This window comes from Spea bombifrons, chromosome 4 (assembly GCF_027358695.1).
Source record: "Spea bombifrons isolate aSpeBom1 chromosome 4, aSpeBom1.2.pri, whole genome shotgun sequence".
Lineage (NCBI taxonomy): Eukaryota > Metazoa > Chordata > Amphibia > Anura > Pelobatidae > Spea > Spea bombifrons.
The window spans coordinates 54,991,189-55,005,340 of record NC_071090.1 but is presented as its reverse complement, the minus strand read 5'-3'; the positions used below and the strand labels follow the sequence as shown (position 1 = coordinate 55,005,340).

The 14,152-nt window shown below is 39.1% G+C and overlaps 1 protein-coding gene across 1 annotated transcript in view; it reads right to left on the bottom strand.

Moving 5' to 3' along the window:
• Nucleotides 1-622: 622 nt before the first annotated feature.
• The window catches only part of CPED1 (cadherin like and PC-esterase domain containing 1), a 95,961-nt gene continuing 82,431 nt past the window's right edge, over nucleotides 623-14,152 (bottom strand). Inside the window, exons 16-22 of the mRNA XM_053464376.1 lie at nucleotides 14,025-14,142; nucleotides 12,731-12,867; nucleotides 10,777-10,997; nucleotides 10,355-10,456; nucleotides 6,147-6,234; nucleotides 2,930-3,076; nucleotides 623-1,282 (exon numbers count right to left, since the gene is read on the bottom strand). Of these exons, the coding sequence (XP_053320351.1) occupies nucleotides 1,094-1,282; nucleotides 2,930-3,076; nucleotides 6,147-6,234; nucleotides 10,355-10,456; nucleotides 10,777-10,997; nucleotides 12,731-12,867; nucleotides 14,025-14,142 (1,002 nt within the window). The 3' untranslated portion in view covers nucleotides 623-1,093. The remainder of the gene's footprint in view (nucleotides 1,283-2,929; nucleotides 3,077-6,146; nucleotides 6,235-10,354; nucleotides 10,457-10,776; nucleotides 10,998-12,730; nucleotides 12,868-14,024; nucleotides 14,143-14,152) is intronic.

Below are 14,152 nucleotides of genomic sequence, written 5' to 3'. Positions count from 1 at the left end.
CTTTGTTTCCTAATACGTGACAAACCACTGTGAAGAGTCATGAACTTTTAAAGAGTGAAACAAATAAGGCTATTGCTATGATGTCACATTCAATACATTCATCAATTGTGGTTTCAGCTGTCACAAGCAGATTTTAATTTCTTGATCTGCAGCTATATTCCTATAACAGAAGTGGGGTAGATTTTACGATCATGTTTTTGCAGTGAGAAAAAAAATCTATTAAAGTCAAGATACATAAAAATAGCAAAGCAAAATGTTCATCATTGCCTGCCAATGGACTAAACATTAAAATGTATTTATCTCTCTCCTCTCTATTTCTCTAGGGCTTGCTATATTGTTATTTGGGAGGTGTAGATAAATGACACACTCTCATTTTCCAAAAGCACATACATTTCTTCGAGCGTACCTGTGTGGCTTTAAATACGTTCACAGAAAAAAGTATTATGTTTGGCGCATAAAATACTAAAATCTATTTACAAATAGGGTCAGCTGACCTGTGCAGAAAATCGAACATTATGAATTTCACAGTTCATAAATTCTCAACGTGTCCCTAAAACCTCTTCACGTTGAAAAGATATTGATCGATAAGCACGTTTTATGAGATTCAAAATGTGTCTTCTTTCCATAATGTTATATTGCTTCTCTAACGGTTTATTGGTTTTAAAAATATGTTGTTTAAAAAACACATTGCTCACCAAAACATATGTCTATATACTTTAAACATACTCATTTTTAATTATCTTTAATATATTCTGTTTTACGCATTCATACCACCTGAGTAAAACATAATTTCATTATTAAAAGTCAGCTGGGCTTGTCTGAAATAATTTCTTTTTTTTTCATATATATACAAATACAACTCTTTTGTACAATTGTGCTTCTCTTTACAATCAGAATATGTAATGTTCACCCCAAACTTGGCATTACTTAAAGGAATCTTCCTATCCTCCATCTTCTCCATATAAAACCGCATGTCTGTGCTTGTACATATTGAATCCATCAGAGACGTCTGTAATAAAGACAGTCTGCTCCTTGTCCCAAAAGGCATTATCAGTCCAAGGGCTTTTTTGGGAGACCCTCGTCATTTGCATTTTTATACGCACATCCTGCTGAGAAGGATTTCAGAATAGGCCTGGTTCACCGGACCCATTACATGGTAAGGCGTTTCAAAATTTGGTGAGAGTTCTTGAAGCTGAGGAAAAGGCATGCCGCCCAAAGTATACTTTCTAAACAATCTCATCTTCCTTGTGTAATGTTCCTGGAAAACATTGGATTTCACAACCTGAAATGACAGTTGATCCAGTTAGTGTTATGGTATCATTATGCATTGTCACAAATTGTGTTGATTTTTATTTACATGTCAAAAGTACTTTTATTGTGTCTTTATAAATATGACCATTAAAGTAGTAGAAGACGTAGTCATGTCAATCTTTTATTTAATATCCTTCAGTCTCTGTGTACCCTAAAGAGCTGCTAAGCCACACATAATATCTGCTTTGTAACCCTAATCTTTCTAGTAGATTGCCATGTTACTTTCAGGCTAGAAACAAGCCGTGAAGGGGAAATCACCTGGGGTCCGTATGCTCTGCTTGTAGAAATGCTGTACATATGAACAGAGACCTGGCCCACCTGGAGGACAAGCTATCACAAAACCGCCCCCAGCAGTAGAACGCTCCTCATACTGCGGGGTGAGGGCATCAGTAAAACTATGTGATAATTGATATTCCCTTCTCTCTCAGATCAAGCAAAAGGTGCCATTTATGCATATTTTGGAAAAAAAATATATGTGTTTTCTAGAAAGTTCTTGTTGTACTTGCTTTTTTTTTTTTTTTTTTACAAACAATAGCTACAAAGCCATTATACAGAACAAAGATTGTCCACTGACAAAGGGCTTAGGGCTAGCCAAAAAGCAAAGCTCCGCTTACAATTTTTTTAGTCCCCACAGACCCGGCAGGGAATAAATAAAATCATATTTGTAAAAATATTATAACCTCTTCCAAAACTAGAATCAAATCCAATTATGTTATAGCAACTTAGCCAAATATGTGACCTATTTGTTAGCTCATGTTTCTGTCCAGAAACAGCCCAGTTCTGAAAATAAGCCCTGTAGACTGGTACTCAAGACTAACGCTGTAGAGAAAGTGTTTACTATGACCACTGTCAGTTAATGACGAGCCAGGAGAATAAGGCAAAAAGTGATATTTTGTTCCCGCATGAGTTATTGCCAGCTTCCATAGAAACAGGTCTCTCAGTTATCACATGCATTTATCAATTCGCGGCCTAAGGACATACTATTACTAGTACATCCTATGGTTTTCATGCCGGAGGAGAAGTTCCCAAGTTTAACTGGAAATAAAAAGTTACTCAGAGAGTCTATGCCAGGCATGTCCAAACTTTTTTCGAAGAGTGCCAGATTTGATGAAGTGAACATGTGCGAAGGCCGGCCATTTTGCCTGACATTCTTTGAACCATTAAAATTAAATGCAAATTAACTATTTTATGCAAAGTTTATTGAAAACGGCATACTTTTCATTTTGTGACTTAGATGAAAAATCTAAACAGGTGTTAAATCACTCTGCCTTTAATATCAAAGAAACAGATCTATATTTGGGCAACATATCTGTGGGGCCTTATCAGTCCGGAACTAGGGCCGCAATTGGCCCTCGAGCCGGACTTTGGACATGCCTGGTCAATGCAGATCCTCCTGAAACCTCTGATGAGGTACTGTGAACAGCAATGCAGGGCAATGGAGCCCTGCTTACTGATCACGGATCAAATTGAAAAGAGGGATTACGTAGTTATGCACTTTAAGAATATCATCTCATGGGGAATGTAATTTGTTTTAATATTCAGTCAAAAGATCTGACAACTGAGAAAAGCATTACTTGATATGGCATTTTGCCACTTCCATTACATGGAGTTTACATACCTCATGGAAGTGGCATCCACATTTGCCTTGCAAGAACTCCTTGTACCGTCCCATGGTAATACTAAATGTATCAACTACTTCATAACCATGGAGTTTTGCTGTCTTCAAAATGAGCAGGTTTTCATCATGTAACTGTTTTATCTGGATCTGTGTGAAAAAAAACAGGCATCGATAATTATATTGAATGTTTATTTTTATGGTGGTAGGAGGTTAATGGTTTACCAATTAAATAATCCTGAATGGTTGATCAAATCTGTTCGCCATGCTTTTATGTAACCTGGCTTGTAACCTTAAACTTGTTGTGTGTGACTAAGAGTTGAATTACGCTCAAAAGTTGTCAGTTCAATTACATATGATTTCAGGTTATGGAAAAAGTGTATTTAACCACTTCATGACCCATGATGTATTATTGGTGTTAGAAAGCTTTTTCTATGTGAGTATGGCAGTTCCACATGTAGCCACCAGGGTGCACATCATGGATGTTAAAGAGGACAGCACTGAACCAACAAGGCTTCAAATGCTGCATCTTCATCATGGGTGTTCTATTTTCTCAAACTCTTTGTAACTATTTTCATTAATTTTAAGATTGAAGTATGCGTTTTGGTAATAACGTTTGTCCTTTAAAACGGATGTGTAAGGAATTTTGCCTGTTTATAGGGGCTGACAATTTAAAGTTCCGCCCCACTCATATTTAACATCACAACTTTATTATAGCAGCGCTAGAGTTACTCTGCTTTTCCCTCTCATATTTCTATATATTTTAACAATGCATACGGTGTCAGGATAACAGTAATCTTAAAAAAATATTAGATTACCGATGATAACTCCTGTCCTGTGGGAGCTGGTACAGTAGACAGAGGATAAATACCTTATACTTATGTGCCCTAAAGGTTTGACAGGAGTAATTTTTAGGAATAAATGGATTATAAATTTCTTGCCTCTTCAGCGTTACCCTTGTGTTGTTTGATAAAGATAAAGCTTTGTAATATAAGGACACACATGTAAGCCGGATTAGTCATGCATGTCATAGGCTCAGCGTCTGTTGTATAATTTTGCTACGTGTTCCGTTTATCCCAAAGATGCCTGTGCTTTTCTGCTGCCAGGTAGAAAATGTGGAGCCTGAATTCCTGAATTAGCATTCACAAAAAAGTTTAACATGCAGCAAAATGAGTTTGCTTTGCTATAGTGATGTGACATTAATATCTACATTGCTTACGTAAAAACAGCAGATTGCTGCTTGATCATTGGGTATGCAGGGAAGGAGGTAATGGATTATTTGAGGTATTTACAGCCTCTGAAAGTAATGACTACGTTTCACATGTATTCACAAAATACAACTACCACCACTTAATATAATGTAGTACCAGGCAGTTAACTTACAGCAAAACCCCAAATTACATTTTACCCACTCGTTTAGTTTATGATCTACTGGCCAACTGGCTTGTCATAAGGTCCTTGGGGCCTGCGGCCAGCTCCCTGATCTCCACCGAGAAGGGTTTGGCTTTTGAATGTTGTTCAAATCCTGTTTCTATTTAGTCTGTTTCACATTTGTGTTTTTTTTGTGATATCATGTCATCAAAATGTTGGTTAGCCTTTTTTAAGAATTACATGGCTTTCAGTAAAGAAGGTCTAGCTTTTTGTACCCTACTTATTAATGTTACACAGAAAGAGAAGTGTAAAATAGCCTGCAAATCTATGTTTGTTTAAAAATATTTTTTTTAAAACATAGCTTTTCAGAACTAATTTGAAAATTAGAAACATAAATACAGAGCCCACTAATGAACTAAATGGGCATTAGATAATTTTCGTACTAACTCTAAGTATTCCTAAACCTCCCAAGTGTAGTAGAGACAGCCCCTCTTTGTCCTCGCAATAATGTAGGTGATATATATGTTTAAAATTGACCGACTAAGACAAACCGATAGATTAGGTAAGGAGGGCCCTGCTCACAAGCTTACACTCTAGATGGAATGGGGTGAGGAGAAACATGAAGGTACGGAGGAAGGTAGGGTGGGGAGGCTGTCTCTGTGGCAGGTAAGTTCTAGCTACAAAGATGGTTTGCTTCTCTGAAGTAGTGGGTTTGGAGATTTTTCTCAAATATTGAGAGGGACGGTAAAAGCTGGAGGTTAGGTGGAAGAAAGTTTCACAGGTAAGCAGGAAAAGAAAGAGGTGATAAGTGAGGAGGAAAGTCTTATCCCACTGAAAGAACATTCAGTATCAAGTAGGGGAGTATTTTGTTATGAGGGCAGAAATGTATGGAGGAGCAGCATTATTGCTGCATGGAGGCAAAATAAACAATTTATAGAATACCTCACAACTCTGACACTTACAAAGTTCACATTTGAAAAACACAAAGATCAGCAATTGAATGCAATGAAGACCTATTTGGCCCTCCGAATGGGATTCACACAGCAGAGCTGTATGCTGTATTTAATCCTATTAAAGCACTCCTGTGGTAGTTTGCTTGTATTTATCAGACGGTAAGAGGAATGTGTGCATTAGTCACTTTGGATGTGTTCTTTGAATACTTCTGTCAACATTGAACAGGCCCAGCATCTCACACACTGAGTGAATTATGTTGTAATATTACAAAATCCAAATGTGTTCGGCTTTCAGACTGCGGCTTTACAGTCACATGTTTACACTTTTCGTCAAACGTTGCATATCGAATTTAATAAATTAAATATATATAGTGTGTTCTGTGCGACATGTTAAGATACAATGCAAACACCTACAGATTAGGTTACTCTGGCACAATGATGCAGTCCTACAACATCAGTTAACGTACATTTTATATTAAAGTATCTCAGAATTTATAAAAGTCGTAGTAATGCGCACCACATGCTTTTCGACAACCTCCTGCTTTGGATTACTTAAGACTACCAACATATTATACAGTGTGATTACAGGGACAGAAAGGTTTACATAAAACGTTGGTGGTCTCAGCTCTGTCTGAAGCATGCAAGTGGGGTCTCATCAGGATTAGATCTCATCTCCAATCTTCACAAAGAACTCAAAACCTCTTACAAGTCTGTAAAACTGGGCTAAAATCTAACAAAAAAAACGATCTTCTGTTTATAAAAGTGTAGATTTCCTAGCTAAGCTTCAAGGTGAAAGACACCAGACATGCCTAGTTCTCATTTCATTTTGCAAATCAGTTTGCAAGTAATTCAGTCCAATAAGATAAATCAATCAACAATCCATATTTCATACATACCGGGGTCAAAGAGCGAATTCTGTGTACTGGTAGGTGGAAACCCATCCCTGTCGATTTAACTATTACCAAAATATTTGACAGGTTTTCCCTGTAAAAAAAAGAAACACATTTTAATAATGATGCACTTTTCTAGAGCTGGCTCTGATCTTTCGAACACACTTCCAGAAAATATCCATCTTTCTTCTTTGTTATCAGTCTTAAAACTACTACCACCTAAACCAATATTGTTATACCTACACTGTCCTTCCAACAAGACACTATCATGCTCTTAGACACCCTATCCTTACCACGTGTTCCACGTGCTCCCTGAAAGACTCTGATATTTAATTTTCTATCTGTCAAACGAGATTTCATTACCATTTAAACTATGTAATACGCCCTATGTAAACTGCTGCCACTAAATTATAATGGTTATTCTCCCAAGTAAAATTACCCAAGGGAGCTAATGAAATATTTTTTCCCTGCCTTGGATACTGATCCACTGTTTTCAAGGAACAGATTTGTAACACTCTTGCTGGCAGCAGTAGCCAACCAGCCTCTATGGCATCCGATGCTGCTTGTCCTTTTGAGTGTCCCAGCAGAGAGGATGGTGGCTATAACGGCCATGTGGGCAGCCAGAGAGTTGTCCTTGCTCAGATGTGAGGCACCACCCAACCAGAAAACTGCAGTGTATGGGTGGCTTTTCAACATGGAGGTTACCTCGGGAGATTACATGATGGAATGGGGTCCCATGCCCTAAATTAACACTGGGCCTGAATTTTACCTGCTGACCAATGTGCCAAGCTATTGTACATTGTTTTTAAAGGTATGGTAGTAGGTACTCTGTGAATACCACAATCAGTTGCTTTGTTAGTACTTAGTGGCAGATCGGGATAAATCATCACTGGTTCATATGTTTTTTTCCACAGACTGCTTATGGAGGAATATATTAATAACTCAACATACATAAATTAACATAATACAGGAAACATTTACCATATAAAAGTAGCAAGTTGAAAAATATGCAAATTTGTCACTAAAAGTCCTTGTTGTGCTGACTTTTATTGAAACCAAACTTGACCGGCAGCGTAGCTATTTCCTGCATGTCGGCAGTCCGTTTCAAACACATTACCAGTTACCATACACGGCTTTATTCTAATCAGTGCTCCCTGTGCTCCTCAGATTTTTACTATGTGGCAAATTCCACTTCAGATTGACCTTCCTTCTAATAGGGGTGCCTGTCATCTTATTTACCGGCTTGGTTTCTAGTGAAATTCAGTCTTTATCACATTTTATTATTGTTGTTTATCCCTTCTGTGTATGATCTCTAGCATCATCCCCTATAGTGGTGGTAAGCTATGTTGCTTCTATAATTTTATGATGAATGCTAAAAATGATACAGTGTCACATGATACAATCTGGCAAAATAGGACACTTTTTGTAAATGTATGGCTAGGGGGCATGTGGGTAGTTTCCTAGTAGGCTGTTGTGGGATAATAATTATTATTATTATCCTTTATTTATATAGCGCCAACAGTTTACGCAGCGCTTAATTCAATACATAAATTCAAGGGATATGACAAGACAAGAATTGACAGACTAAGACAAACCGATACATTTGGTGGAGACAGGGGCGTACCTAGAGTATTTGGCACCCGGGGCGGATCCTGTATGTGGCACCCCCCCACACACACTTTAAAACTACCTGGCCGAAACTGAATATGACCCCCCCACACACACCATAAAAAACACTTTTATTTAAAGTAAGTAACACACCAAAATAGGACAAAACAATTAAATAACTATATATATATAGATATATATATATATATATATATATATACATATAATTGTTAACAGCAATCACATTCCTATCATGCCCAGGCATACCCAGATTCCAGGAGGCACTCGCAGACTTGGCATGATAGGAGTATGATTGCCCTATCTACCCCTTCTCGCTCCCTTCTGCCCTATCTACCCCTTCTCACTCCCTTCTGCCCTATCTACCCCTTCTCACTCCCTTCTCCCTATCTACCCCTCCTAACTATCTACCCTCTCCCTCTTTGAAGTTCACTTACCTTTCAGGAGTCCTGCGAGGGGGTGCAAGGCCTCTGTCTCCCAGCTCTGCCACTGTATAGAACAGTATAGAGTGATGGGAGTTATGATGTACTTTAGAGCATAATTATATAATGAAAAATACATTGGAAATGGTACAGCATAACACCCATCACTCTCACACACTTATCAATCCACACATACCAATCCACAAACACATACCAATCCACACATACCAATCCACACAGATACACCAATCCACACACATACACCAATCCACACATATACTAATCCATACACATACCAATCCACACACACATACCAATCCACACACATACACCAATCCACACACATACACCAATCCACACATATACACCAATCCACACACATACCAATCCACACACATACACCAATCCACACACATACCAATCCACACACATACACCAATCCACACACATACACCAATCCACACACATACACCAATCCACACATACCAATCCACACACACATACCAATCCACACACACATACCAATCCACACACACATACCAATCCACACACACACCAATCCACACACATACACCAATCCACACACATACACCAATCCACACACATACACCAATCCACACACATACTAATCCACACACATACTAATCCACACACACATAGCAATCCACACATATACTAATCCACACACATACCAATCCACACACATACACCAATCCACACACATACACCAATCCACACACATACACCAATCCACACACATACCAATCCACACATACACCAATCCACACATACACCAATCCACACACATACACCAATCCACACACATACACCAATCCACTCTCACTGTATGCTTTCCTACCTTTCCTCTTTTCTCCTTACAGCTCCTTTTCCTTCTCTTCGCTCCTCTTCTTCAGTTCTTCTGTCTTCTCTATCTTCTTCCGGGTCAGAGTGCACGGACAGCGGTGGGCGCGGCTTCAGTGTTGTGCGCCGGGATCTAACAACAAACCCCGGCGCACAACAGCTGTTGCCGCGCGGATCGCAAGGGAGCGGTATCGGAGGTCTTTAACAGACCTCCGGCTCCCTTGAGTGATTTTAAGCCGGGTTCAAGGAAAATCCTTGAACCGGCTTAAAATCACTCAAGGGAGCCGGTGGTCTGTTAAAGACCTCCGATACCGCTCCCTTGCAAGCCTGCTCCTCCAGCGGCGGACATTACTGTCCGTCTCTGGAGGGGTGCCGGGTGCCGGCAAGTTGGCACCCCCTGATGAGCGACACCCGGTGCGGACCGCCCCCCCCGCCCCCCGCTAGGTACGCTACTGGGTGGAGAGAGCCCTGCTCGCAAGCTTACAATCTTGAGGAAATGGGGTGACAAACATAAGGCACAGAGAAAGGGTGAGAGGTAGTGTGGCGGTTGTATCGATGACAAGGAAGTTCTAGCAGCTAAGATGGTATGTTTCTCTGAAGAAGTGGGTTTTTAGATGTTTCTTGAATGTTGGGAGGGAGGGTGAATGCTGAAGGTTCCTTGGGAGTAGATTCCAGAGATATGGGGCAGCTCGAGTGAAATCTTGTAGACGGGAAAAGGAAGAGGTGATGAGTGAGGAGGAGAGCCTTAGCCCATGGGAGGAACGTAGGGATCGAGTAGGAGAGTATTTGCTAATGAGGTCAGAAATGTATGGAGGAGCAGTATTATGGATGGCCTTATATGTCAGTACCAGGATCTTAAATTTAATTCTAAAGGTAATTGGGAGCCAGTGGAGGGTTTCACAGAGGGGGAAGCAGAAGAGGAGCGATGTGCAAGGAAGATGAGCCTAGCAGCGGCATTTAGGATAGACTGTAGAGGAGAGAGTCGAGACAGTGGAGTGCCATTTCATATATAACTTTACAATTCCTCATATGGCCATAAGTGGTAAATATATTAAGAATGTGAACACTTCATCCTCAATATAAATAATTATATTAAATATAACCTTGGCATTACACATTTTCCATGAGTTTCATTCATGGTATGAGAGGTCTGCTCAGACTACATTAACGTTTTTGGAGAAGTTCAATATTAAAATAAAGGACAGTTTTCAAGAAGATCATGGGAAAGAAGATTCATAGCGTCACTTGACTATGGGTACCAGTTACAAAAGTGCTCCGTGTAGATCCCAATGTTAGAATTATTACCTTTTCAAAACTCTTTGAATAATGAGCAAGTGGTTTGTGCTGAGCCACTGAACTCCACCAACTACCAGTATGGTCTGGTTCGTATTCTTAAGAGGACGTGATCTAAAATTCAGAAAAATAAACACACAAAACAAAAGGACACAAAAAGAATCAGAGAGGACACAAATGAACATTTTGTCAGAGCATCACCAATGAAGACTAGGTTAATGAAACAGGTTCTCTGGATAAAGTCAAATACCATAGACCAAGAACATGCTGAAAAGCTGAACTGCAGTCTGTTGCTGCTACTTTTCAGGTCTTGGGAATATTAAATATATTAAATAATACAATAATCTAATAATACAATGATACAATGTGATATTGCAGTTTCTAAATTACTCTATATTAAAATTAAAATATTCCTATATTCATTTGGTTAATACCTTTTAATGAGTTGCTCTAGTGCGTGTTCAAAGGATGGCCGATGGGTGTCGTTTATCCAGAACTGAGGATAATAAGAGTAACTAACCGCTGTTCTTCCTTGGTTCACATTGTTGTAAAATGTCATGGAATGAGACTTCTGCCACTCTTGCAATGTTTCATTTACTCTTTCTATCAAATAGTACATTATTCCTCTGTTGGTGGAATCTCCAATGAAGAGGACCTGGTTTTGGAAGGGGAAAACACATTCACAACATGTTACTGATCATGTATAATATGTATTTTTTTGGAAAGTTTGTTTGAACTAAACATATCAAAACTACATGTCCTGGTGGTCCAATGGCTGTGGGTTTCTGAGTGCACTGTCCTACCAGTTTCAATCAATCAGTATGTAGACCAGTCAATAGATATCTCTACATATTGCCTTGATTGGAGGAGTCTAGCATGTTTACTTACCATTAAAACTAGACTTGTGCATTCGTATTCGGGCGAACATGAAAACGAACACAAAGGGTGCGTTTTTGTTGTTCAGCCCGAATACTGAACATACGAACATGGCGGCGACAAAACATATATGAAGACGAAGACTTTGTTTACTAATCTCCCTAGTCCCTTTCCCATCTAGCCTACCTTATCTATGTAGCATTGCAGGGGTTAACGGGAGCGGAAATCCGTAGGTTCGCCGTCAGGAGTTAAAGGGCCGTGCAAGAGAGTCTATTGGTCGCCTGCAGAGGTTTCTTCTGGCATCAACCAATTGGTTGATGCCAGAGGAGGCCCATGCAGGCGACCAATAGACTCACTTGCACGGCGAGCGACTCTATTGGTCGTTCGTACGGACCTTTAACTCTTGCAGCCAAGTTGCGGCACCAGGATTTTAAAAGTCTGTACGAATGACTCTATTGGTCACCGGCAGGGGGCTCGTCTGCCATAAACCAATGGCAGAGGAGCTCCCTGCCGGCAACCAAAAGAGTCGCTCGTAATTACTATTTGGGTAATTTTGGGCTGGAATGCCATGTGAACGCTAATTTTTCACACCTCCTCATGTAGTACATCCAAACTTTCACAATATCACAAAGTTTTGTAGCAAATTCTTAATATGTTGTTACATAAATGTACAAAGAAAGTTTGTACAAAGAACTGACATTTTTTTTATCAAAATGCTGAATGGAATAAAAACCAAACATGCCAATTTCATCTTTTACTTTGCACATATTACTGAAAAACAAAGTAACAAAGTAACAAAAATGTAGTCCTAAAACTAAATCACCATAAATATGCATCACACTGTAATTATTATGTAAAATATTCCGGAAACAGCAATGTCATAGTCCAAAGTCCCCAACTGCATCAAATATGTTTCCCTTGGGCACTTTTGTACTGATCAAAACACAAAGTAATTACCTTGCAAGGAAGTCATGCTAATTAAGTGGATTTGTCCCACTGGGGCATTCTTAAGACTTAATAAATGTAATCTAAGATACAAAAAAAAAATCTCTTTGTTCTGATTGGATGACTGCACACGTCATTTTGAGTTCTTTGTTCTGGGGTTTTTCATCTTGATTGCTGATTTCTTTGATACCTGACTAAGCACATGTAGTGCATTAAATAATAAAGCAAAACTGAATATAATTAATATGAAATGAGTAGCTTTGCATATTTTATGTGTCTGTGTGTTACATATGCACTACCATTTTTTATCGGTTTTATTCGGTTTCTAATTATGCCAAAAACCAAATAAATGAAGCGTATATGTGTAAATCTATCGGGTCGTAGGTCAAAAGTGATACTTGATATTGGACAGATATATAAAAAGAGGTCACACAAGCTTTAAAGGACCTCAGGGATCTATTCGTCAGATGGATACATATTACTCACAATAAACAAATATAGCCAAACAATATACTTTGTTGCGCCAGAGGAAATTATTCTGCCGGGGCAAGGCAGCATTGAACTTACTTTTCTGTCCTTCAAGCACTGCTGCAGTTCCAGTTTCGATAAGATGGTATGCTGACAATTGTAAGTTTGCCACGATACTGCATGCCAATCACATGTCCTATTGTCTGTACAGCTCATACAGGGGACAACCCATTGACCTAATAAAAAATATGAATAATATAATAACATATATAACATAAGATATAAAAAAAAGGACTGTGAAACCCCGTGGGAAGTGCTGGCACGGGAGGCTGTCTGAGCGTATCAGACAGTAGGATACAGGTCCCCTGCACCGCTGCGGGGGATCTGTATCCTAACCCCGCTGCCTGCCCGGCGCCCAGGACTGCATGTCCCGGGCATCGGGCGCTAGACCCCGAATATAGGCCGCACCCCCACTTTAAAGACTTAAAGTGGGGGGAAAAAGTGCGGCCTATATTCGGGCCAATACGGTATATATATATATATATATATATATATATATATATATATGTTACATAATTATATGAAATATATATATATATATATATTTTGCATTCACACAAAGAAATGTTGTAGCACTCTCTTATACATTTTGTGTGAGGCAGCCTTTAATCATAGTATTATTCTTGCAAAGCATATAGTTAACAGCAATGCCTGGCATAAAATTCCATTAAGGAATGTCTGAAACATTTGTTCTTTTTTCAGTGTGGTAATTAGACAATTAAATCTAATATGTATTTTGCCAGGCTAGGTTCTGTCCTGAACATGAAAGAGCCACAACGGCATTTTACCAATTACATTTGGGTGTACAGATGCTAGTGACGGACAGACACATTCACGGTTCACATGCCCTTTCGAAGTATGAGTGTGCTTGTATGGAACTCATCAGAAATATACTATTAACATCGCTTTGGCCATGCAACAATTGAAATCACATTACAAAACCATTCCTTACCCAGCTCATGCATGTAGATAATCTCATTGTAGTGGAGGCTGTGATAATAAATTATATTGAGTATCAGAGGTATCATTAGGGTTTATTCACTGAAACAGTGAGTTGCTTTGAAGTGAAGAACTTTACCTCATCAGATGAAATATTCATTATGAAGACCCAACTCAACTATTCTACCAGGTGAAATTCATAGTGCATAAATCATAGAGTGAAATGACAGCGATCATCTCACTACAACTCATAATTTAGTATATAAATCCCTTTATGGTTTACTGCCTTTTGTGTTATCTGACATGATTAGACTCACCTCATCCCTCTTATAAGAAAACATTTTAGCAATGAGTTTTATTATGCGTCCTTGTGACACATGGTTAGAATGCCTACCTCTTGCATCTCCACTGTCACATTTCCGCTGCTGTGCTTGTGAAAGTCTGGACAAGGACTCAGAGGAGAGAGGTTGTAATCCACATGGTTGCTCAGGATCAATGACCAAACCACAGTCCTGGAAATAT